We start from the raw sequence: 25,085 nt of genomic DNA, 5'->3' as shown, positions 1-25,085 counted from the left end.
GACAAAGAGAGGGGAAGAACCTGTTGAAAACCTAGATCAAGGAGGCTAGATCGAGGTATGTTCTTCCAATCTATATGTTCGACTCTCTCTCTCCCTCTATTCGGTGCTCTATGTTCATCATCGAACCTATTCATCTTCTTCGACTCTCTCTCTCCCTCTATTCAGTGCTCTATTCTTCGTTTCTTCCATCTCTCTCTCTCTCTCTCTGTTCGTCTTTCTTGTTCGCTCTCTCCTTTTTTGTTCGACTATGTCTCTCTCCCCTCTTCGTGTTACTGTCTCTCCCTCTTTTATTTTTTATTTCTTTTTCTTTTTCTTTTTTTACCTTTTTTGTTTTTAGTAATTAAAAAAAAAAACCTTTATTTTTTTCTATATTTTTTAATATTCTTGTTTGCTAAACATTAACATACAAAATAAATTATTTTTATTTGTTGAAAAAAATTGGGAATGATATTTGATATTCAAGTAAATAAATAAATAATATAAATAATTTAAAATAATTTTTTTAAAAAATTTTACATATAATAAATAAATAAAAATTATATATATTGAGCGTGTTCCCAGCGTGTCGTGTCCCTCATTTTTTAAAAATTTGTGTGTCCACATGTCGGTGTCATGTCCCGTGTCCGTGTGTGTATCCATGTCTCATAGATCATCTAGTTGTACCTGCTAACAAACATAGGATGAAGTTTGGCTTTTTAGAAATATTAAGACAAGCACATCATGCAATCATTATTCACGACAAGCTCTCAATATCATTATCTGATCAGCATTACAACTTAATATTTAGAAGTTTCGTAGATTTTCAAGTACTAAACTTTCTTCTCACAAGTTTGTAGTCATCTACAGCAAAATGCCTCAATGCAAAATTCTTTTTTTGGGGTAAACAGAGAAGATAAGTAGTCATCACTCAGTAGCCAGTACTACTTTGGGTAGTCAGTATCTGAACCTTTCTGTGTCAATGATCAAGTACATATTGAAAGTGTCCTAAACGGGATTGAACAGGACAATCATTATTTTTAGGGAAAATTACCACAAACAAAAAAAAAAAAAAAAAAAAAAAGCTCTCAAGATTTGAGCCTTTTAACAAAATAAACCCTGAGTTTTCAATTTTGTCAATTTAAACCCTAATCTTTTGATTTGTTTTCAATCTAAACCATCCATCTATTTTCATTAAGTAAAACCGATGAAAAAATAGTATTTAAGTCATTAAACTCAATGTAGGTGTACATAAAATGTCTAAAATACCATTTTCATTGAATTTAATGACTAAAATACCCTTTTCGATCAATTTTACTAAAGGAAAATAGGCAAATGGTTTAAACTGAAAACAAATCAAAGTTTAGAGTTTAAATTGACAAAATTAAAAGTCCAGGGTTTATTTTGTTATAAGGATCAAACTTTGGGAGTTAATTTGTAATTGTCCCTTATTTTTAAGGCATTGTCTAGTTTTAAGTCCTCTAACCCAATTTGGCATGTCAATATTGTCACTTTCAAATCTTTTTAGATATATTTCCAAGTATTCATATGTTTGATAAAACCCTAAACCCCTAAAACAATTTAACTTATCTTCGACGACCAATTAGAGAGGGTTTGTAAGCTCACAACTAATTTCAATTTTTTAATCAATCAATTCTAGTAATCAATTAGTATAAACTCAACTACTCATTCACATACACAATTCGTTGCTTTGGAACAAATTGATTATACACAATTTACACAATCCTCAACTCTTCTTTCATGAACATAATTGAGTAACATAAAATGAAGGCACAACACAAGTTCACACTCATCTCATCAATTCAAAATTCAAATGTAAGTTTAAAGTGCCAAACATTAAAGAGAGATGAACACATGATTTAGAGTGGTTCGGCATAACACTCATGCCTACAGCCAAACATTAAAGAGAGATGAACACATGATTTAGAGTGGTTCGGCATAACACTCATGCCTACATACGCTGACTCCTGCCAGATTTACGTATTTCCTTTTCCCACTACAGATGGTTTTCAATAGGTTGACACAAAAGTTCAATCCTACAGAATTTCCTATCTAGGTAATCTACCAACCTAACCTACTAGGACCTCCTAATAGAAATTCTTGCAGGTTTTGTACCTAGGCAATCCTACAAAACTTCACTATCTCAACATCAGGTGTTACAACTTAGAAGGTCACCCTTAACCTTTCAAATCCTTTAAAAATAGGTTTCCTAGCCTCACCCTTAATCTACAACCACAACTTATCACAATCAAACAACTACATCAGGTTTACCAAAACTTATTGTCAACTTATTCAATACCAAGTCCAACACAAATGTGCACAGTAACGTGTGTCTAAATACACAATCAAGACTGGTATATTTTGCTTTTTCAAACTAGCTCCTTGATTCCAAGCTTGTGTGAATGAGTGGGCTAATTCAACGCTCTCTTGATAAATGTTCACTTCTTGCTTGAGAGGGGTATTCTGACAATATAAACTCAAATATATCTCCCGCTAATCAGTTTTGACTGTTTGGAATGACAGGAATCAAACGGAACGACTAAGAATCTCATTACCAGGAATCCTATTACTACTGCATTGTTCAAGTATTTGGCTTACTTAGGAATTCTCTATGGGAAAATGATAAAATTTTAAAAATTATAGGACTGTTTTTACTCTTAAATGGTTCACATTCCTCCATAAATGTGATCTTAACATAGTGTGAGAATCAGATTCCTGCTTAGTTTGGAAAAGTGATTCCAGCTTGAGTAGGTAATCAGGGATCACTTTCCCAATCCAATCCGTTTCAAACAGTTGAATCATGACAACCTGGAATCTCATTCCCACTCCCCCCTCAAGAATCTTGCCGTCCATACTAAGCCTTATCATGTTGGTGAAGACATTTCTTCATGATTATCTCTTGGCTTCTTTGTATTCGAACTTTTAGTGTCTTTGAGCTCGTGTATGTGCTTTCAATATGTCTTCAATGAGTTTTCATTCTATACATTATATACATGGTCATAAAACTGTCAATCCTAAGTCACACTTTCAAAGATGGAAAATTAGAAGTACAACATCATGAATACATTCCCAATTCTCCACCAATAGAACATGAAAGCTAACAAAAAACTGGACAACTTGTCAAAGCGAAAGACATCTAAATGTTTCGAGATAGCAATGGACTTAATACAAACCAAAAATCAGCATGACTTGTTTCAATGGAAGCACAATTGTCAAATAAAACATCTTAAGCAACCGCTTAATCACAAAATCAGAAAATCATCCTTTAATCCATCCTTCACTTTTATCAGTAATTGTTATACTACTTTCCACGCTTACTTTTAACAACATAATTCCATAAAGAATCACATTCAATGAGAAATCTCCATAACCATGTTCCAAGCAAATATACTGAGCAAAAATATTATGACCCCCTTTGCTTTTTAGTAAAGAAACCACTTCTCCATTAATCTTCTGTAAGAATTTTAAACAAAGATACACAATAAATAGGCACACTAGATAAAACAAATTGGACCAAAGTATAACGCCCCCTCTTCCATTCATTCTAACCTTCCATCAATTTCCTCTACTACTGGAGCTCAAAATGTTTAAGACCTAGACTACCCCCCAAAGGAAGATTTGGGTACTTCACAGGCAATGATTCAATGGACATCCCAAAAGTCATACCAACCCTTAAAATCTAACTTGCAGGACATTGATCCCACTAATGCACTATTACTCAAATTTACTCTTAACCCAAAAATCAACTCAAAAACATTCAAAACCGAAAGCAAATATCATCTGCAATTTGTAAGTGAGACATAGAGATCTCATCCCTCCCTACCACAAAACTGTCCACTAACACGTCAACAACTAGAGATAATAGAAATGGAGACAAAGGTCATCCTGCCTAAGCGCACTAGAAGCCATAAAGGTGTCACTAGCCTTGCCAATAATTATAGCTGAAAAGCTAAAAGAAAACAAACACCTCTTAATCCAATTCCTCCATCTAAGATCAAAACCCTTTCACGTAAAAGTCCAAAAAATCCCACTCCAAGTGATCATATGCTTTTATCAAAATCTACTTTAATGATAATTCCTTCTTTGTTTGTACTTTTGTACTCCACAAACCCACTAGCTATAAAAGCCACATCCAAAATCTGTCTCCCCTCCACAGAGGCACCCTGATCTTGTATCCTTCAAAACCACTATAAATCTACTTGAAAGAAGTTTTGCTAAGATCTTGTACAAAGATGTAATCAAAGTAATTGGTTGAAAAATACAAATCTTCAAGGAATTCTCCTTTTGGGGGATCAAACAAATAAAAAGTAGCGTTTGTGCAAGCATTCACAATTCAATTTCAAAAAATTCACCAAGAGATGGGCAATCTATCTTTTCAGAGATCGCCCCAATAAAAAAATAACATAATTCACATGGATATAGTAAGTCTCGGTTTCAACAAAATCATGCTTAACCACATCCCATCAATTTTGAAATACAATCATAGAAAAACCATCCGGTCCTTGTACTTATCCATCTCCCATTCAAATATTGCATTTCTAATTTCCTCTTAACTCAAAAATGCCGTTCCAACGAAGGAAGGAGTTTTATCCTCTTTTTGTGAAGAGGTTAATTCCTATAAAATGACCCCACGCCAAAGCATTGGGAATGGAAAGCACTCGTCATTGCTCTAGGTCACGACCTCAAACTGTATACACTATAAGAAAATCCAAACAAACATCTAACACTTCTACACAAACCATTTGCTGCAAGAGATTAATGTTTTATATTTCTTTTGACACAGTTTTGAGCAGCGACACCCACTATGCTATCCTCATGTTCGAAGAGCAGTTACTTGACCAAGTTAAGATCGACCACTAATTTGGATCACATTTCTTAGGATTACAAGTATCCACTGTGTCCTTTGCTAGCACAAAAAAGTTACTTCATGTATGGGTGCACAATATTCAATTCAAACCCTTCATGTTGATATCATTGTTGTAACTAGTAAAGTTAAAACTGTGAAGATTACACTATAATACGAACAAAATAAGAGCTAATTTAATGCTACCACCAAGTTGTAAGAAAGCAAAGATTTAATATTACCTTTCCCGATGAGGGAGAAGAACTGAGGTTGCAGATATATTGTCCAGTGGGCATGCTAGTAATTCTGAATTGAAAAACTGGTCACTTCTCCTCTTGATGAAAAAATGATTTCCACGATGGTTAACTGACGTGTCAATACCATCTAGCCGAGGTGTCAATTGCATAAGCCCGTTTTCAGGCTTTGAAATGTCAAAATAGAAGACAAAAGTTGTAGTTTTACTTTCAGATGCAATGAACAAAAATTTCTTGCTCTCAGAAGCCTCAACTCCGACAGAGAACATGTCATCTTTTTCATGATAAAGGCACAAGTCGTTTGATTGTTCCACCCCCAAGTTATGTAGCCACACCTACTTATAGTAAAAGAACCATTAGAAAAACATGCCAATTAGAAAAGTTCTAGCCGAAGTTTGCTTAGAATGGAAGTGGTGGAAAGTGAGGGAAATGAAAAAAAATAAAAATAAAAAATTATGAGAAGGTTTAGTGTGAAAGTGGTGGAAGTTACAAGAAAGTCAATTTTCTTGTACAATCCATGATAGCATGGTAATTGAGTTGCAGAAAACATAGAAAAATACAAGAAACTTTAAATTTGTTTATAAAAGTAGTTACTTATAATTAGAATTCTTAATTTCTCTCTTTTTCCTTGTAAAATTTTCATCCTAATCAAATTCATATAAGAAAATATGTTTTCTTTTCGTTTCTTTTCTTTCTCTTCACTTTCTATCATTTTCACTTTCCACCATTTATTTCTTTCTAATCAAACGGACCCTTAGAAAATTTCATAAGCAAAAGTGAAATTTCTCCTTTTGCAAGTAAACTAAACAAAGAGCATTATTTCCTGGTTGAATTACATAAGTTGCAACAATCTAAAACTGAAATTTGGTACATGGAATTGCATGTGACTATAATTAAAAGTACACAAATATAAGGTCACAATACTAGAAGTAATGGTAAATAGATGGATATGTCTTCTTCCGAAGTAGCTCTATGGCATGGGTTGAAAAGCTTACAAACAATAGAGATGTATTTCCTAAAGATTCAATGTAGGTGGTGGGTGGAAGAAAGAGGGCTAATATCATCATTTCATCTGGAGTTAAAGCTCAAGTTTGGCTAGAGAAGGCCAATTTACTTGATCAAGAGTAGTTTGGAGATTTGAAATTTATGAGTGCAATGATGAAAGTGCAGAGAATAATGGAGTTTTTCATTCTAGAGGTGGCACTAATTTACAGAAAACAGAGGAGTTCGAGCGCCTCACAGGGAAACTCTTGCTGTGAAAAAAGAGTTGCCCCCTAACAGTTGCCCCTCTGGTGAAAGAGTATTGCATGGGTCTCTCTTTGGGGGAAGGGGTAGCGTGCTACAATGTAAAGACAATAACAAGACCGTTGTTTGGTTTCTTGGTTCAGTAAGATGCTTTTAAGCTGCATTGGCTTGAGTTTCATTTGCAGTTGGTTTCAGGGCATCAGAATTCAATGAGCTATTATCATAGATGCCTTTATAGCAGCAAGTCATACTCAGGTTGCGTGATGAGCGACATTGTAGCCTATGGTCACTTTTGTGTTAGATGGGTTGGTTCCTTCCATTGTGTAACCTTGGTCTTCGCATGTTCAACATTGAGGGCACTTTGTGGCTAGGGATGCTGCCTATGTGTTTGGATTGCTTCTCAACATGCATGGTTGAGCTGGATGACAAATGAAGTTCATTAAAAAGAAAATGAATCACTTGATCACCTTCGTGATAAAAATTAACTAACATACAGTGTACGACTGGTATGGTAGCAAAAGCGCTTAATGAGTGCCATGTGTTACCTCCAGGACATGCAAATTAACAAATTCCTCAATGCCCATCAACCAACAGTCCTAAAGATGAATCGTCAATCTTGGTTGATTACTTGAGGTTTCCACAAGAGCTTTGACTTTACAATTTCGAAAAACAAATTAACAAGCCAAAAAACAACATATCTGAACTTCTCGATATTTTATAACTCAAATACAAGACAAGGACCATTATGAAATGAAAATGTAAGTCATAAAAGGGGTCTCTAGCTCTCAAGTTCTTCACAAGACAAAATAGAACAAATAGAGATCCTTTCATTTCTTCTTGTTGAAAAGAGAAGAGGATTAGAGATTGTGCTGATTGTTACCAATGAGCTAGGCATTAGTTATTAAACCTTCAATGGTGCAACAAAGAGTATGAAAAAAAGATCTCAATCGCCCTAGCAAAACAACATTACACCAATTGAGCTAGATCTTGTTAGTTAAGCTATTAGAATCGTAAGGAAGAGGGAGAAGCAGATACCAACTATAAGCCAAGTCCACATCTCATAAAATAATTAAGCAAGATAAGAGAGAGAGGCTCAAGCAGTTGTGAGGCAATCAGAGTTCACTCAAACATAGTTCAAATTAAAAAATCATACCTTCTCTGGACGAAGGGTTGCATCCATTGTAACATAAAGTAAAGCATCATCACCTGCCCATTCAATATTTGATTTTACACCAACTAGAGGCTTTCCCACACACGTTCCAGTCTCAGCATCAATGATATAAACGTGGTAGATCTCATCTCCTTTAGTGTCTTCTGCATATGCTACCAACTTATTATTTGGACTAACCTGGAGATTAAGAAAAATGACAGGAAAGGACAGAAAAGTAAGAATTAAAATGGAGCTACTAATGGAAAGAGAAAACCCAGAATATTTGAACACAAGGAATGCAAAAGAGAAGTTGTTCTATATTTGAACACAATGAATGCAAAAGAGAAGTTGCTCTTACTTCAAAAGCACCAATGCTATAAAATGCATGCCCTTGAGCCTTTACATTCTCATCGAGTATAACATGCTCAGGAGGAGCATCTGGTCCAGTTGGCAAAACATCATAAATAGAGGGTGGAGCCCCATTGTCAAATACTAGGCAGCGGCAATGCTGAATGTATTCCTTTCCCTCCAAGGTCCTTCCATAATAGTAGTAAGGCCCCCTGCGTATTGGAGCAGAAATGTCATCCTCCTTGATTCGTCCCCTTATCTCAGCATATATCTGGTCTTCTAAGTGTTTGGTCCCTAAAAGAGCAATGGAACAATTACAAACTCACCCATTTCAAGGATAAGTTGACATCCTTAATAAATATTATAATCATGACTTGTTTAAGTGTTTTAATACAGGATCCGGAAATAATTCTTAAACCATATTGCACTCCTACTTCTTCCAGTACAAATTAATCTTTTTTAACTGTATCAGCACACATCACTTGTATGTGACAATTGTGTTGCATCTACTCTTTGGTGAGAGTGCTCAAGAACCAAGGTAAAACTGTGCATGCTTTCTCTTCTCTTCCCCCCACCATTTTCTTTTATGTTAGCCTTTTCCGCTTCTATTTTCTTTCTTTTCCCATTACGTTTTCCTTAACCTCAAGTTATTGATTCTCTGAAAACTGGATTGACCCAATTCACAATTTGAACCATGGTCCAACCTTCAAGATTTTGGACAAACACTCAAGCTCTATCCCCCTAACTAGGGCTGTTCACGGGCGGTCCAGTTCAGATTTGTTAGCCAACCATCACCCGAACCGACAACCTTGGATTGGAGACTTTGCCAACTGCTTTCAACCCCATTATCATTCAAACCTGGCCACTTTGGGTGTAGAAAAATTGTTTCGGACATCAGTTGGTACTACAACAAACCACCATCAAGATCAATGGATATTTCGGAAAGGGGGGCTAGGGGAGTGAGGATGAGAGAGGGGGGGAAAGACAGTTAGAGAAGGAGAGAGAATGAGAAGATCATGATCACTGCCACCATCAATATCACCATTTCACCGCTAGCATCATTATCACGATCTCAACACACATCTCCGCCAAGTATCTCAGCGTCACCACTACCAAATCCTTTCATGGCTTCAGCCTCCATGAGAGATACATAGGGTGTGTTTGGTTTGTGTTTGCAGAGTAGTTTTTGAGATAAAAAGTACGAAAACTAGTTTGGTTTGCCTTTTATTAGAAATGGTTTTGGAAAATTATTTTGGAGAGAGAGTTTTAAAAAAAGTGATTGATTTGATGTGTATAAGAGAGAGTGATTTTGGAAAGTAGGTAACCAAACAAAATTTTGAGATTTTTTTTGAAAAAATTTGTTTGGTTTGATTACTCTTGAAAATTTGTTTGTAGAGAATTTTTCCAAAAAAAATTTCTGAAAAACAAACCAAACAAAGCCATAGAAACTCAAAGATATAGAAGAAGTGAGAGAGATGAGATTAGGGTGAGTAATTTTGATGAGAGGATACGAAGAGCGAGGAGACTAGGGGTAAATAGAACTTCAGAATAATGGAAGAGAGAGGGAGAGGATAAGAGTGATAAGTGAGAGAGGGATAGGGGAGAGAGAAAAAAGGCTATCAACCTTTCGCATTGGAAAATGATAAGGCTCTCTTAGCAAGAAAATAAAGTAATAAAGTAAAGGTCTCAGCTCTCTGATCTAGAAAAAAGAGCATTAATTTAAAATGAGACAATTGTATAACAAGTGATAAAGGACAAATTCTTCAACTAATATGAATGCACCACCTGTAAAAACATTCAGAGAACATATAATTCAGTCAGTCGGATTTTAGTCGGATGGAATGCTTCAAATCCGCAGACCAAACCGGCAATTGTTTTTTTTTGGTTGGTATCATCTGCCACCGACTGTTTAACTTGGAGAAACCGACCATATAGACTGTCGGATCAGTTCAATTCAGTCAGTTTGAATGGGTTAATCGGTTTTATAAACAGTCCTACCCCCAACTATAAGTCAAAACCAATCTGGCCTTAAAATTTGATGCATCAGAGTCATGGCCTCCCCCAAAATGTTCTCATAACGTAGAAGAACATATGCACTAACGGAATGGCATTTCTATTTTGCTCCAGCAACAAAGATAATTTACTTATCCAGAATGTGCACCCACTGGACAACCTAAATAATCAATAAATTCTTGAGACAATCTGGAAAAAAAATAAATAAATAATTGCAACAAATATGTCTGCACCAAGCTAATTCCATACCATCAACAACTATACCATTAACATAACCATTTCCAATTCTAACTCATAATTGTGTGTGATCAGAGTTGAAGGGGAAAGAAAATGAGGTCAATTCATGACAACAAACAACAAACAACAAAGTTCTTTTCACTTTTCAAAGAGAACCACACATCCCAAATTGGAAATAAGGACAAACACTATTGGACGGAGGGAGTATATGGTTGCATTTATTTACAAAGTGCTTTAGTGGTGCAGTTGTTAAAGTGTGAGATGTCTACATCTATAGTCGCGTGTATGAGCCACCAACACCACTTTGGTACATTGGAAGGTGTTTGGCGAAGTATTAAGTTTGATTGGGACTACGATGACATGCACACATGGCAACTTGTTATTGAGTTAGTACTCAATTCACGGGTTTCACCTGAATTTCCTATCAGTATGCCAATTTGTGTGCTAGAGCACAATTTGCCTAGTCACCTAGGTATATCGGGTGATTTAGGCCTTACTCACAACACTAAAGTTGAAGACCGGTCCAGAAATGTCAATCCTAAATAGATAGATAAAGTTTGATGCTATATCAAGTGTGGATAAATTTTACACGACTTTTAACTATTTGCTTACTTCAGCTTTGGGATGTAGCATGCTTTCTCAATTGTTTTCTTTGCTTTGTTTGCTTACTTGAGTGTGGGCCAGTTTAAATGAGAGGAATGTGATTTAAAAGGTCCAAACCTACATTTTACTTGGATCCAAAGCTTGAATCCTCCATCTAACTGGTCTTTTGACAATAAATGAATGAGCAAATTTGAGAAACCGCTTGAAGCTAATTGCCAAGCATCCTCTCTTACATGTGATGTGAGTGAATAAGATCCTATAAGGCCTTTATTCTAGACCAAGCAATGTGAGTCTCCTCATTTAATAAAAGCCATGGTGCTGCGATTTCTGTCTTTGGTGTACTCATTTTTCTTTAATTGTCTTTAGTGTATTGTGTTAGGAAATCAACTCTTCCTAACCAGAATGGGTGAGACAAAAAATAGCAAACAATAAAACTAAAACGAATCAAAGCAATCACACACAAGAAACATAAAAATTTACACGATTCACCCCCATAATAGAGCTGTCCACAGCTGCAACAGTTTTCACTATAATGGGAAAACAATTAGGGGCTTTTCCCAAATTAAGCCAAATTAGCAACCTATTTCCCAAACTAGGCCTAGTTTGGACGGAATTCCCAAACTAGGCTAAAACGTGGTTGTGAACCACGCTTTCAACGTTTTTGTCGCTGTCGCGCGGAAATTTTGTGAAATTGTAAAAGCGTATTTTCAAACCACGCTTTTAATTAAAAAAAAAAATTCTGAAAGCGTTGTTAGGAACCACACTTTTAAGTAAAAAAAAATTTCTGAAAACGTGGTTGTGAACCACGCTTCTACTGTTGACCAAAGAAACTTTTAAGAAAAATGTGAAAACATGTTTTGAAAACACGTTTTCAACAAAAAAAAAAATTCAAACCCAGCACTCTCTTCTTTCTCACACTCATACACACACACTCTCTCTCTCTCACTGACGCACTCACACACTCACATCCATATATAATTTTTAATATATATAAATTTTATTTTAAAAAATTGAGATCAATATTAAATATATATATAATAATAATTTATAATAGCAAATAATAATCAACTATATAATTTATATATAATTTTGAAAAAAAATAACTTTTATTGAAAAAATAACTTTTTTTTTCAATTAATTTTTTTTTCAATTAAAATTAATTAAAAAAAAACTTTGGTAGTAAAATTTTTAAATTTTTATTTAAAAACCAACGTAAACTCATTTTTTGAATTTATGTTTTTTCCTCAAATTTACAAATTGAGACAACCATTTATAAACCAAAAAAAAATATCAAACAAGTTTTTAAAATTTTTGTAAATATAAATTGAAAACTAAAAACGAAATGATTACCAAAAAGTTAAAATTGAAACAACCATACGTATGTATATAACCTGCCCAAAAGTTAAAATGATAATTATTTTTTACCCTGATAATTATTTTTTATTTTTTATTTCTTAACCAAATTAATTTTTAATTTTAAAAAAAAAAATTCTAAAAATCAAACCATACATAGTCTAAAAATCTTTTGATAAGTCATTTCTTATGTTGGTAACTTATTTAATTATTTGTTAATTTTACGATATTTTTACCATCTGAGACATGTTTGGTAACCATTTTGTTTTTAGTTTTCAATTTATATTTACAAAAAATTTTAAAATTATCATAAAAACTTGTTTGATAATTTTTTTTGTTTATAAATGGTTGTCACAATTTGTAAATTTGAGAAAAAAACGTAAATTCAAAAAATGAGTTTAAGTTGGTTTTTAAACAAAAATTTAAAAATTTTACTAACAAAATTTTTTTCAATTAATTTTATTTGAAAAAAAAAATTAATTGAAAAAAAAAGTTATTTTTTCAATAAAAGTTATTTTTTTTCAAAATTATATATAAATTATATAGTTGATTATTATTTGCTATTATAAATTATTATTATATATATATATTTAATATTGATCTCAATTTTATAAAATAAAATTTATATATAGTAAAAATTATATATGGATGTGAGTGTGTGAGTGCGTAAGTGAGAGAGAGAGAGAGTGTGTGTGAGAGTGAGAAAGAAAGAGAGTGCTGGGTTTGAATTTTTTTTTTTTTTTTTTTGTTGAAAACGTGTTTTCAAAACACGTTTTCACATATTTCTTAAACGTTTCTTTGGTCAACAGTAAAAGCGTGGTTCACAATCACGTTTTCAGAAAAAAGAAATAAATAAATAAATAAATAAAATAAATAAATAAATTTACTTAAAAGCTTGGTTCCTGACAACACTTTCAGAAAAAAAATAACTATTAAAAGCGTGGTTACAAACCACGCTTTCTTAATTAAAAGCGTGGTTTAGAAACACGCTTCTATGATTTCACAAAATTTCCGCGCGACAACCACAAAAACGTTGAAAGCATGGTTCACAATCACATTTTAGCCTAGTTTGAGAATTTCGTCTAAACTAAGCCTAATTTAAGAAATAAATTACTAATTTGACTTAATTTGGAAAAAGTCCCAAACAATTGCAACTCTCTACAATACAAGATTTGCCCCTTGCTCTATTTATAAAGGATAGAAATTAGGAGAACGCGGAAGCAACATAAAATTATCAAAGTATCCCAAAAAAAAGTAAACCCCTGGACCCCATCCCTTGGGGAGGCCCCGAAACCCCCCATTGGACCCAGGATACTTGTCAGAGTACACAAAAACAAACACATCGATCGTGGCCTCAGGCACAATGTCTTCAAAAAGTGGGGAAATGGCAAGAAAGATCATGAAAAAATGAAATGACCTAAAGAAACAGGGGGTCAAAGTAACAGGTGGAAATCTCCCACGAGGTCATCCATGATGATAATCAATCTTAATGATGAAATCAGATACATTTACTTCATAGGTTAATGCATAGGCATAGGTATAGGCATATAGGCCCATAGCCACATAGAGAAAGAGAGAGAGACATAGAATGGATAGTACCAGACATGAGGAAGTCGGTGTAATCGTTTTCCTGTTGGAGATAAGAGAGGACATCGGGATCAGAACGAGAATCGTCGCGGAGCCAGTAGTAGGAGTCAACCCTCACATCGCCAAACATCTCGTCCATCTCGTGATTCACCTTCTTAGCCATCGGCGGATCCGAACTCCTCATGGCGGCTGCCGTTGCGACTGGTTGTCGGACCTTCTTCTTCTTAGCAGTGCAAGTGCTGCTGCTCTGTGGATGTGGATAATGATGTGAAATCCAGACTAGAAAAGTTGTATGAGTATCTATGCACTTGGATTTGGTCTCCTCAAGACCCTGGCATCTGGAATTTAAGTGATTTAAAAAAAAAAAAATAGAAATCAAAATACACCAAGGTTTACTCATTTTCCTAACCAACACTCAACCTGAGTAGAGACGGCAATGGGGGAACCTACCTTATGACATCCAGAGATCCGATTCAAATATATTTTTCCACCGTCGGGTCAATTAAGTGATTTTTTAAAATATTTATAGGATATGGGTCGGGATGGGTACCCGTCCATTTTTCCATACGTTGTGTTTCCCCACAGTAGCATCACAGATTTCATTCATAAGATATGGGTCGGCGATTTGCGAAGGCAAAGATCTACCGGCGGTGATCTTCATTGGCGTTACTACGGTGGTCTCTCAAACCTCGTTTTCTTCTTCTTCTTCAGTCTTCGCCTTTAACACAAGCGGACTCTTGTTCGTCAATTTTGTCAGCCTCTGTTGCAACTCCTCCAGGCAAACTCGATGTAAGAGACTCGGAGATTTTTCGACTACTCAGAGGTTACACGGTTTACCAGCAAATAATTGGTCTTCAACCAGAGCTATTCTTGATCTTCAACGCCTCAAGTATGTTGCATTTTGGAATAATTTGTTTGATTTTGGAAATTTATTGTGGTATTTCGCATTTGTGAACTATCGAATGCTTTGTGAAATTGTGATGCTGTTTGGCAGGAGTATAGTTTCAATTTTTTTATTCTTCTCTCTCATAATGTAAATGGACCAAGATTCGAGTTCACTGCGGGCTGAATTTTTGGATTTTGATTTTGAAGGGAGTTTATTGTACCAATTATAGGGATAATTTTATTTTTATTTTTTTAATATAAAGAAGAGCAATTTGAGTCTGCAATCTATGAAACTTGGGTATTTTATTTGGGTATCGCTTCTGTTCAGTTCGAATTGGGCCGTGCTGTTGGATTTGTGAGGGTTTATCACGGGTCCCGTTTTGATAATCTGAACCGTTTCAATGTGTAGAACTCGTCGAGTACTATATGCCTGTAAAAAATCACGTTGATTGGATATCGATAGCTATATGATCAAATCAGTTTCGTACTAAAAAAATTGGACGGTGAACAAATTAACGATTGACAAAAAACTGTTTTGATCACATAGCTATCGAATATCCGATCAATGTGATTTTTTACAGACATATAGTACTCGACGATTTCTACACATTGAACGGTTCAGATTATTAAAACGGGACCCGTGGTGGGGCCCTACGGACCCAACAGCACCGATCCCGGACTGGACAGAAGCCATACCCTTTTTATTTAGGGCGGAGAAAATTCAAATCCATTAAGAGATGGGAAGAATAGTATCCATGGAAAATGGAGAATAAGGAAAATTTGTTATAGGGGAATGGAGATGGGGAATTAATATCCACCTCATTAACCCCTATTGTCATCCCTAAACTTGAGGAAGAACTAAAAAAAAAAAACTGTCCATTTCCTCAGCATGTTTCTGTCCACCCAAGCAACAATCAATTAACCATCTCGGGTCAGACTGTGGTACCCAAAAATAGTATTTTCTATATGAAAAATGAGTGGGAGCACTAATTAGTGCCACCACTAATGATGTGGCAGTGGGTCCCATCCACTGCCATAGTGTTGTGTCTTTTTTTTTTTTTTTTTTGAAAAAGTAGATGCCACATCATTAGTAGCTGCTTTAGAGCACCACTTTTAGTGGTTTTTATCATTACCCACTTGTTAACCGGTTATAACCGATGGAAAATCATTCCCCAAAAACTCTCAAATAAATATGTGTGTAATGATTATGTACTTGCGAAGTGAATTTACAATTGGGGAAATTACCATTTAGCCTAATGAACTAAAAATAATTACAAAAAGTTGGAGGTGCAATTTTTTATGTGAATTACATCCCACATCCTTTAGTAATTATTTTCCCCACCTTTTACTGTTTAGTAATTTCCCGTGGGGACATAAATTTTGAATGACGACACGTGGCCGAGGTGTCACTGAAGTGCCAGCCAGGGTGCCGCGTGTCCTGATCATGATGTTGAGATGATCTCGGCTAGGCCGAGGTTGTCTGCGAGAATACCGGAATCCGGGATAAGCGAATAAGGGACAAGAGTCCTAAAATATGAGAAGACTTCAGTTTGGGTAAAGATAAGACTCTTAGAGAGTTTATCCTAATCCTATTGGGAGTCCAAGATTAGCAGTAATCGTAAGTCCATTAGAACTAGGCTTTTATTGAGACTAGGATTGTGTTGGCTATAAAAGGGAGGCATCCCCATGGGTCTAAGATATGTCTTTTATGCTTTGTCTAGTGAGTTAAGCACTATTGGCTATCTTTGAGAGATATTTTACTGACTTGATCGTCGGAGTGCCCCCGAGTGGACGAACCACCGCGGGATTCTTATCTTTCTGTGACAGGTTGTTTGGGCTTAATCTATTCCGCCGGTACTCTCCAACTGAGTTCCCCCTTTTGGTTGTATGGTCGGAAATCAACACTCACAGTTGGAGGTGCAATTTTTTATGTGAATTACATTCCATATCCTTTAGTAATTATTTTCCCCACCTTTTACTTTTTAGTAATTTCCCCTTAACAATTAACTCTGTTTTGTTCTGTGCAATGAAAAGAAAATTTTAATTTTTAAATATTTAAAAAAAAAAGAATTTCGTAAAGGATTGAAAAAGTTTTGTGTAATTTTTTCTTTGCAAGCTAATAAGATTGTTCTTACTACTTTATTAGACTTGACGTACCACTCATTTGAATCACATTTACTACTCAATGAGATTTTACTTACTACTTTATCAAACGTGACTTATCAGTCATTTAAACAACACTTACTACTCAATAAGACTTTACTTACTATTTTATCAGATTTGACTTAACACTCATTTAAACCACACTTACTACTCAATGAAACTGTACTTACTACTTTATCAGAATCACACTTACTACTCAATGAGACTCTACTTACTACTTTATCAAACTTGACTTATCAGCCATTTAAACTACACTTACTAGTCAACGAGACTGTACTTACTATTTCAACAGACTTGACTTACCACTCATTTGAATCACACTTACTACTCAATAAGACTCTCCTTACTACCACTCATTTAAGTCACACTTACTACTCAATGAGACTGTACTTAGTACTTTATCAAACTTGACTTATCATAATGACTTAAATGGTCACACAAAAAATGACTTCAGCGATGAGAATATTGTCATATAGTGTCGCAACAGATGCAGTTGATGATTACATACGTATCGGGGAAAGTATTGCAATTCAAAGTTTGCAACAATTTTGTAATTCGGTGATTGAAATCTTTGGAGTAGAATATCTGAGATCTCCGACACCAACTGACATTGCTAGATTACTTGCTATTGGGGAGGTTCGGGGGTTTCCTGGTATGTTGGGAAGTTTAGATTGCATGCATTGGGAATGAAAAAATTGTCCAAAGGCATGGCAAGGTCAATATGTAGGCCATCAAAAAAAGCCAACCATTATTCTTGAAGCAGTAGCATCTTATGACTTATGGATTTGGCATGCATTTTTTGGAATGCCTGGCTCACACAATGACTTGAATGTGTTGGACCGATCGCCTTTGTTTTCTGATCTTGCGCAAGGTAAAGCTCCCCCTATCCATTACACTATTAATGGACATAGTTACGATATGGGTTATTACCTTGCTGATGGTATATACCCTCAATGGACAACACTGGTTCAAACAATTTCTTCTCCCCAAGGAGCAAAGAGAACATTTTGCAATAATGCAAGAGTCTACCAGGAAAGATGTAAAGCGGGCATTTGGAGTCCTTCAACTCGATTCGCAATTATAGGTGGTGCTGTACGTTTTTGGGATCCGAAAATGCTTACCAACATAATGAAGAGTTGCATTATATTACATAATATGATTGTCGAAGATGAGAGGGAGGAGCACCTTGATTTTGATTATGAAATTTCATCAACGAACACACCAGTGCAACTTTCCTCTACTCCTACCAATGACTTCCAATCATTTTTGTCTCGTCATTTAGGTATTAGAGATAAGGACGCATATCATGCCCTCCGCAATGATTTAGTAGAACATATGTGGCATCTTCATGGTGAACACTAAATTCACCACATCAATACATGTATTTTTGTTTATAGTTTTGGGATGGAAGGTTGTCTTGTTTGTAATCTTTATTATGATGCACTATATTAACCAAGTAATTCAGAAGTTATTTGATGATGTGCTATTGTAATGATCCAATCTTTAATATTCAGAATTGTTCTGTGTTCAATTCATGAGAATTACAAATGATAATAATCATGTCTTAATCAGTTACAAATGATAATACCACATAAATTTAATAATCATGTCTTAAATTCGGTGTTTAATTCAGTATTGATGTGCCACAAATGATAATACCACATCCATTTATGCACATTTAATAATCATGTCTCAAATGATAATTTAATAATAATGTCTTAAATTACTGATGTTCATGTGCATAATCATAATGTCTTAAATTCAATATGTTCATGTGCATAATCATAATGTCTTAAATTCCAATTGTTGATCTGCATAATCGTAATTTAATAATAATGTCTTAAATTACTGATCTTAATTTCATAAAAATGTCTTAAATTACTGCATAATCATTATTTGTGCATATACAAATTTATACAAATTTATTAATGTGCCATTCATTTACTGATGTTGATCTTGCCATTCATTTATTGTCTCAGTTGAAATTCATTCAACATACAGAGTTAAAAAATACTTAATAATGTAGAAATTCATGTAGTCAGTGGATAAATGCATTCCACCTACATTCATGGCCTACTACAGACACTGGATACGTTTGAACCACCTACCATTCATTAATTCAACAATACCTACCATTCATTGAATTCATTCCACCTACCATGCCTCATTTTACACACACCACGGTTGTTGAGTATTAATTTCCTCACCACCTAGCTCAATAATTCACCCTCTATATCAGCTCACGATAGTATACAAACCTGTCATCAAAAAATTCACTCTATTCACTGAATACCTCTGCCTACAGATTGCCTCTATAAGATCGCATTCACTCTATTCCCTCCACCACCACCTTCAAATTCGGCTTAACCAAAATTCTAATCCCAAACTCTGCATATTCACTATATTGTAAGTGTGAATCCACAGAATCAACAAGGCAAACCATCTGAATCAAGAAAGCCAACATCAGCAAGAACAGGAACAAGAAGGCAGCATCCCAAAACAGAACAACAAGGCAGCAGAACAACAAGGAACAGAGTAGGTTGCAGGCACGGGTCAACCGGCCCTTTGTTAATTTTTTTTTTTTTTTGGCCTTTCAGTGTGCATGCTTTATTTGTTCAACTTTATGCTTTATTTTTTCAACTTTAACCTTCTCAAGAGCATGAAATTCATGTTTTAATCAAACTACATTCATGTTCAATATTTTAAAAATTAACTTCTGTGAAACAGAACACATTCACTGGCATATGATGATTTTTAGTTTCAGTATGTACTTCTGAACAACAAACACTGCATAACATGAAGTAAAAATTAATGTGCCATTAAGCATACACCAATTAGTATGCACTTCAGTATAAAAATGACATGAAGTAAAAACACTTTAATATGCATTCTAATATTAAAACACTATAATATAAAAATTAATGTGTCATTCTAAGCATACACCAATTACTGCATAACATGAAGTAAAAACACTGCATGAAAATGCTTTCCATTTCAGTATGCACTTTATTAGTATGCATTTTCCATTAGTATGCAAAACCAATTAGTATGCATACTAAATGCTTTCATGTTTTTCCATTTTAATATGCATTGTAATATTAAAACTACATTCATTTGAATTCTAAGTTCATTTTAAGTTCATCTTTGAATTCTATATTTATATTCAGCATAACACCAGAAAAACACCATGCCAACACCAAGCCAACTGTAATTCAGCTTTCATATGTAACACATATTCATTAAAATTCAACAGATATTGGCATCATGCCTAGAACTGAAAGTGCGAGACCACAAGTTAGTGAAAGTTCCAACCCTCCACGACGCCAAGAACAGCAACCTCAAAATCAGTCATATCCTACTGATTTTTTTGTTGAATTCTTATTTTGATACCAATTTGCTGAAACCGTTGGAGCACTGAAAAGTGACTTTTTCTCCAAAATTCAAATCTGATGTCAAGTTTGGTTCACCGTTGGAGATGGACCAAATGGTGAACCAAACTTGACATCAGATTTGAATTTTGGTGAAAAAGTCACTTTTCAGTGCTCCAACGATTTCAGCAAATTGGTATCAAAATGAGAATTCAATAAAAAAATCATCAAACTGAGAACAGTGTACAGATTTCAGCAAATTACTATGTGTGACCGTTTGAGGAGAAGCACCGGTCAACTAGCCGGTTGCCCGCCCGGTTGACCAACCGGTCGACCGGTTCATCAATTCTGCGACATGTTTGAACTAGTTGGTTTGAACTGTGAACTGGTTGGTTTGAACTGCGTGACTGTTGGAGATCAACCGGTCAACCAGCCGATTGCCCGGCCGGTTGACCAACCGATCGATCGGGTTGATCAATTTTGCGACAACAGTAATGGACTGGTTTGAACAAGTTTGAACTGGTTGGTTTGAACTAGTTGGTTTGAACTGGTTTGAATTGGTTTATTTTGAGATAGGTTATTTTGTGGATTATGAATCATTTGAAGGGTGATATAAATTTAAATTTAAATTCCCTTCAAAATATAATTGAAATTGTTACCTCTCATATACATATTTCAGAACTAGTCGTTCTAATAATTTACCGTTGGATGGACAAAGTATTTTGAAAATTTACCGTTGATGATGTCTGTTTCTCATATACATATTTCAAAACTAGCCGTTCTAATAATTTACCGTTGGATGGACAGAGTATTTTGAAAATTTACCGTTGATGATGTGCTCTATAAAATATATATGTTTCGTATATCAAGCTGACAGAGTATTTCATTTTCAGAAGAGCATTACATTATATGCTATGAATTTTGTTTCTTTTGTGTCATTAGAAATTTTTTTCCTTTGAAATTTTAATTTATATTATCTTATTAAATTATCTGATTCTGAGGTTGAGTGTATATCATTCTAATATTTTTCAGTTAGATATTGTATGTACTGTATTTTTTCCAAACTATGGAAGATTTTGAAATGTTTGAGGAATCACAAATGTTGGAGCACACTAATATTAATTTTATGTCGGAAACTTCACGAGAGCAGAACACGCAGAACAGTGTTAATCATTTTATTTCAGAAACTTCTCGTGGTAAAGCGTTCACAATTATAAAAGATGAAACTTTATGTAGATCTTGGTTAGCAGTCTCTCAAGATCCCATTACTAGTAATAGTCAGACTATGGCTATATTTTGGGAACGAGTACTTGTTTATTTTAATTCACAATTGAGCAGTGAATCAAATCGAAACCGTATTTCTTTGTCTCACCGTTGGTCTGGCATGCAAAAGGCAATTAATAAATTCTGTGGTTTTCTTGAACAAATTCAACTAAGGCAACAAAGTGGAACAACTGAGGCAGACATGGTAAAATTTATTTGTGTTATTAAATATCAATTTTCTTTTCTAAATGTATACTTGTTATTGACATGTTTGTAATTTTTTTTTGTAGGTCGCTGAAGCGAAGCGGATGTGTCATGCAATACAAAAAAAACACTTCACATTTTATACATGTTGGGATATTTTGCGCCGAAGTTGTAAGTGGGATGAATTTCGATCACAACCTAAAAGAAGCACGCAACATGGTGATCCATCTTCGAATCCACCAACTGAATATGAGGCATTTGAATCCAACCAGAATAATGCGGTGCACGAACAACCATCTAATACATCAACACGACCAATTGGTACTAAGGCAGCGAAAGAGAAGTTGAAGAATCAAACAACGCACGATAGTAGATTTGATGAAATGGCTGCCAACCAATCCAAAATTGTTGAAGTATTATCAACTATCTCTGCTAGAACTATTGAGCGAGATGAACAAAAGGCGATAGACCATGAGCAGAAGACTGTAGAGCGTCGAAGAAGGGCCGAAGATAGGGAGGAACAACTAAAACTCCTATCTATGATGAATGAAAGAGAACAACGAAATGAAGATCATAAAATAATGTCAATAGACATGACAATTTTAAATCCTATGCAAAGGGCGTACTACGAAGATCTTCAACGACAGATTTTATTTCGAACAACTAATAGATTGCCTTGAAAGGTTCTGTATTAGTGGGTTTCATCTATTGGTTTTATTATTTAAAAATAGTAGTATATAACTTGTATTGGTTAGTTTTATTGGAATTATTAATGTGATAAGTAATCATGTAATCACAATTTTATTAAATGGAACATAATGATTTATGGAACATCATATTTCAAGTTCAATGTGGATTTATAGATATTTCCTATTCATTCCTTTTTTAACTAAACAATACATATTAAACAGCAAGAACAAGGCATAAAAGAACCTACAAGAATATAGCAAATCATCAGAAACATCATATTTGAAGTTCAATGTGGATTTATGGATTTTTGCCATAGTTTTTGCCATATTTAAAGTTCAGATTTTATGGATTTTATGGATTTTTATTAAACATCACATTTGATAAAACATCAGATTTTATGAATTTTTTTCATGGATTTTTGCCATATTTGAAGTTCAATGTGTAATTGTTGCCTTGTTTTTTTTTTTTTTGGGAGATCTTTGGTCTGTAGTTCAATGTGGATTTTTTTTAATTAACCTTGTCTTCTTTAAAATGATATTTCAAGTGAAGGCCATTGACTACTATAGCATGATTTATACCAGAAAATCATAACTGAATAATGACCTTTTTGTAGCATTTTCAGAATGTACATAATCATGTCCTTTGTCAAATAGGCATTAAAATGAAAAACTACAATATGAAGTGGTAATAACTGAATAGGCCAATGTCATAACTAAATAGGTTTTAAATAACCTCGTCCTCTTTAAGACATGATTGACCCAACAAAAGGTTGTTCAAATAACAAAATACAAAACCATGCAAATACATAATGTCAAACACATCAACAGTCATTATCTGGTGGTGGTGGTGGTGGAGGAGGGAAGTAGTGATGGTATATGTCATTTACGCGATGCTCAATCCTATCTATGCGATTGTTTGCCACTTCATGACGTCTTTCAATGTCCACACGGAACTCACAAAATTGTTGAATTAATGAGTTCTGCGCAGTGGCAAATGTATCAAACTGAGTACCCAACGAATTGACCTGATTAGCCATTTGACGTTCCCATTAAACGCGTTGATTATAACGTTGTTCTTCCATGGCCAAAAACTCAGTCCAATATTGAGGTTGCTCACTTGATGGCATCACATTGGCAGGAGCATCTTCTGGAGCATCATCTTGTGGGATTTCATCTTCTGAATCTTCTGGAGCATTAACACTTCCCATTAAATTGGAGGCTGCACCAGCACGGGTCACTGTATACTGATTAATGGGTGAACGGATTTTCATCTCCATTTCATCTACAAGGCGAACCCTAAAATGTTTGAAAATTTTTGTCAAGAGTGCCCCAAACAGTAATGACCGGCCCGTGAATTGAGCTTGATTTGCGAACATCATTTCTTTCATAATTATGTAACACACATCTAACTTATGGCCAACTTCAAAATAGTATAACAAATAGGCATTAAAATATGGGACTGCATCATGATGTCCTTTTTTTGGAGTGACATTTTCTACAATCCACCGGTGGAGAATCCGAAGATAAGGTTTTAAATGTCTTGCTTGTAAACTAGTCCCAGTAAATCTGTTCTGACAAATAGTAGTATATACATCAGTAGCATTACCTACAATATTAGCTAACTTAGCCTCACTCTGAAAATGGATATTTTCATCACCTACCTCAACTCCAATAATGCTTGCCAAAGTAGGAATATCAAACTGTATACCCTTTCCTTTCACATATGACAAAAGAGTAAAATTTCCATCTTCTTCCTGAGTACCTCGTAGGTGAACATAAAATAGAGATATCAGCCGTGGATATACCTTTTGGGGTAAATTAATTAAATTTAGCCATCCCATTGCTTCAAGTTTACTAACTAATAGTGCATCATATTGAGGTGGCAGATTTACCGTCCTCCCTGTTACAATAGGTCGGCTGGAGAAGTTTGAAAAGGCTAGTTCATGACTTTCACTGAGAAAATGATCAGTAGGATATGACTGATTTTGAGGCTGCTGTTCTTGGCGTCGTGGAGGGTTGGAACTTTCACTAACTTGTGGTCTCGCTCTTTTAGTTCTAGGCATGATGTCAATATCTGTTGAATTTTAATGAATATGTGTTACATATGAAAGCTGAATTACAGTTGGCTTGGTGTTGGCTTGGTGTTTTTCTGGTGTTATGCTGAATATAAATATAGAATTCAAACATGAACTTAAAATGAACTTAGAATTCAAATGAATGTAGTTTTAATATTACAATGCATATTAAAATGGAAAAACATGAAAGCATTTAGTATGCATACTAATTGGTTTTGCATACTAATGGAAAATGCATACTAATAAAGTGCATACTGAAATGGAAAGCATTTTCATGCAGTGTTTTTACTTCATGTTATGCAGTAATTGGTGTATGCTTAGAATGGCACATTAATTTTTATATTATAGTGTTTTAATATTAGAATGCATATTAAAGTGTTTTTACTTCATGTCATTTTTATACTGAAGTGCATACTAATTGGTGTATGCTTAATGGCACATTAATTTTTACTTCATGTTATGCAGTGTTTGTTGTTCAGAAGTGCATACTGAAACTAAAAATCATCATATGCCAGTGAATGTGTTATGTTTCACAGAAGTTAATTTTTAAAATATTGAACATGAATGTAGTTTGATTAAAACATGAATTTCATGCTCTTGAGAAGGTTAAAGTTGAAAAAATAAGGCATGCACACTGAAAGGCAAAAAAAAAAAAAAAAAAAAATTAACAAAGGGCCGGTTGACCCGTGCCTGCAACCTACTCTGTTCCTTGTTGTTCTGTTGCCTTGTTGTTCTGTTTTGGGATGCTGCCTTCTTGTTCCTGTTCTTGCTGATGTTGGCTTTCTTGATTCAGATGGTTTGCCTTGTT

General features: G+C 34.7%; 2 protein-coding genes across 11 annotated transcripts in view; one reads left to right on the top strand and one right to left on the bottom strand.

Annotated features, from left to right (window-relative positions):
* The window catches only part of LOC114257432 (uncharacterized), a 42,917-nt gene extending 28,124 nt beyond the window's left edge, over window positions 1–14,793 (bottom strand). For 6 of the 10 annotated variants that reach the window (XR_014343495.1, XR_014343497.1, XR_014343496.1 and 3 more), the window contains exons 1-4: window positions 13,643–14,793; window positions 7,848–8,131; window positions 7,493–7,687; window positions 5,083–5,429 (exon numbers count right to left, since the gene is read on the bottom strand). Coding sequence is in view for 5 of the 10 variants with exons in the window: in XM_082893563.1 (XP_082749689.1) it covers window positions 5,083–5,429; window positions 7,493–7,687; window positions 7,848–8,131; window positions 13,643–14,030 (1,214 nt within the window). In the remaining 5 variants the exon portion in view is untranslated. The remainder of the gene's footprint in view (window positions 1–5,082; window positions 5,430–7,492; window positions 7,688–7,847; window positions 8,132–13,642) is intronic. The other 4 variants (XR_014343498.1, XR_014343499.1, XM_082893565.1 and 1 more) reach the window with 2 other exon arrangements.
* Window positions 14,794–21,112: 6,319 nt separating this feature from the next.
* LOC145802142 (uncharacterized) lies at window positions 21,113–22,193 on the top strand. The gene is made up of 2 exons (XM_082894808.1): window positions 21,113–21,514; window positions 21,600–22,193. Exons 1-2 carry the CDS (start codon window positions 21,113–21,115, stop codon window positions 22,191–22,193), a joined length of 996 nt encoding a protein of 331 aa, XP_082750934.1.
* The last annotated feature ends 2,892 nt before the right edge of the window (window positions 22,194–25,085 follow it).

This window comes from Camellia sinensis, chromosome 11, assembly GCF_055761805.1.
Source record: "Camellia sinensis isolate YWXY chromosome 11, ASM5576180v1, whole genome shotgun sequence".
Taxonomy (NCBI): Eukaryota; Viridiplantae; Streptophyta; class Magnoliopsida; order Ericales; family Theaceae; genus Camellia; species Camellia sinensis.
This window is presented reverse-complemented; position numbering and strand designations above follow the sequence as displayed.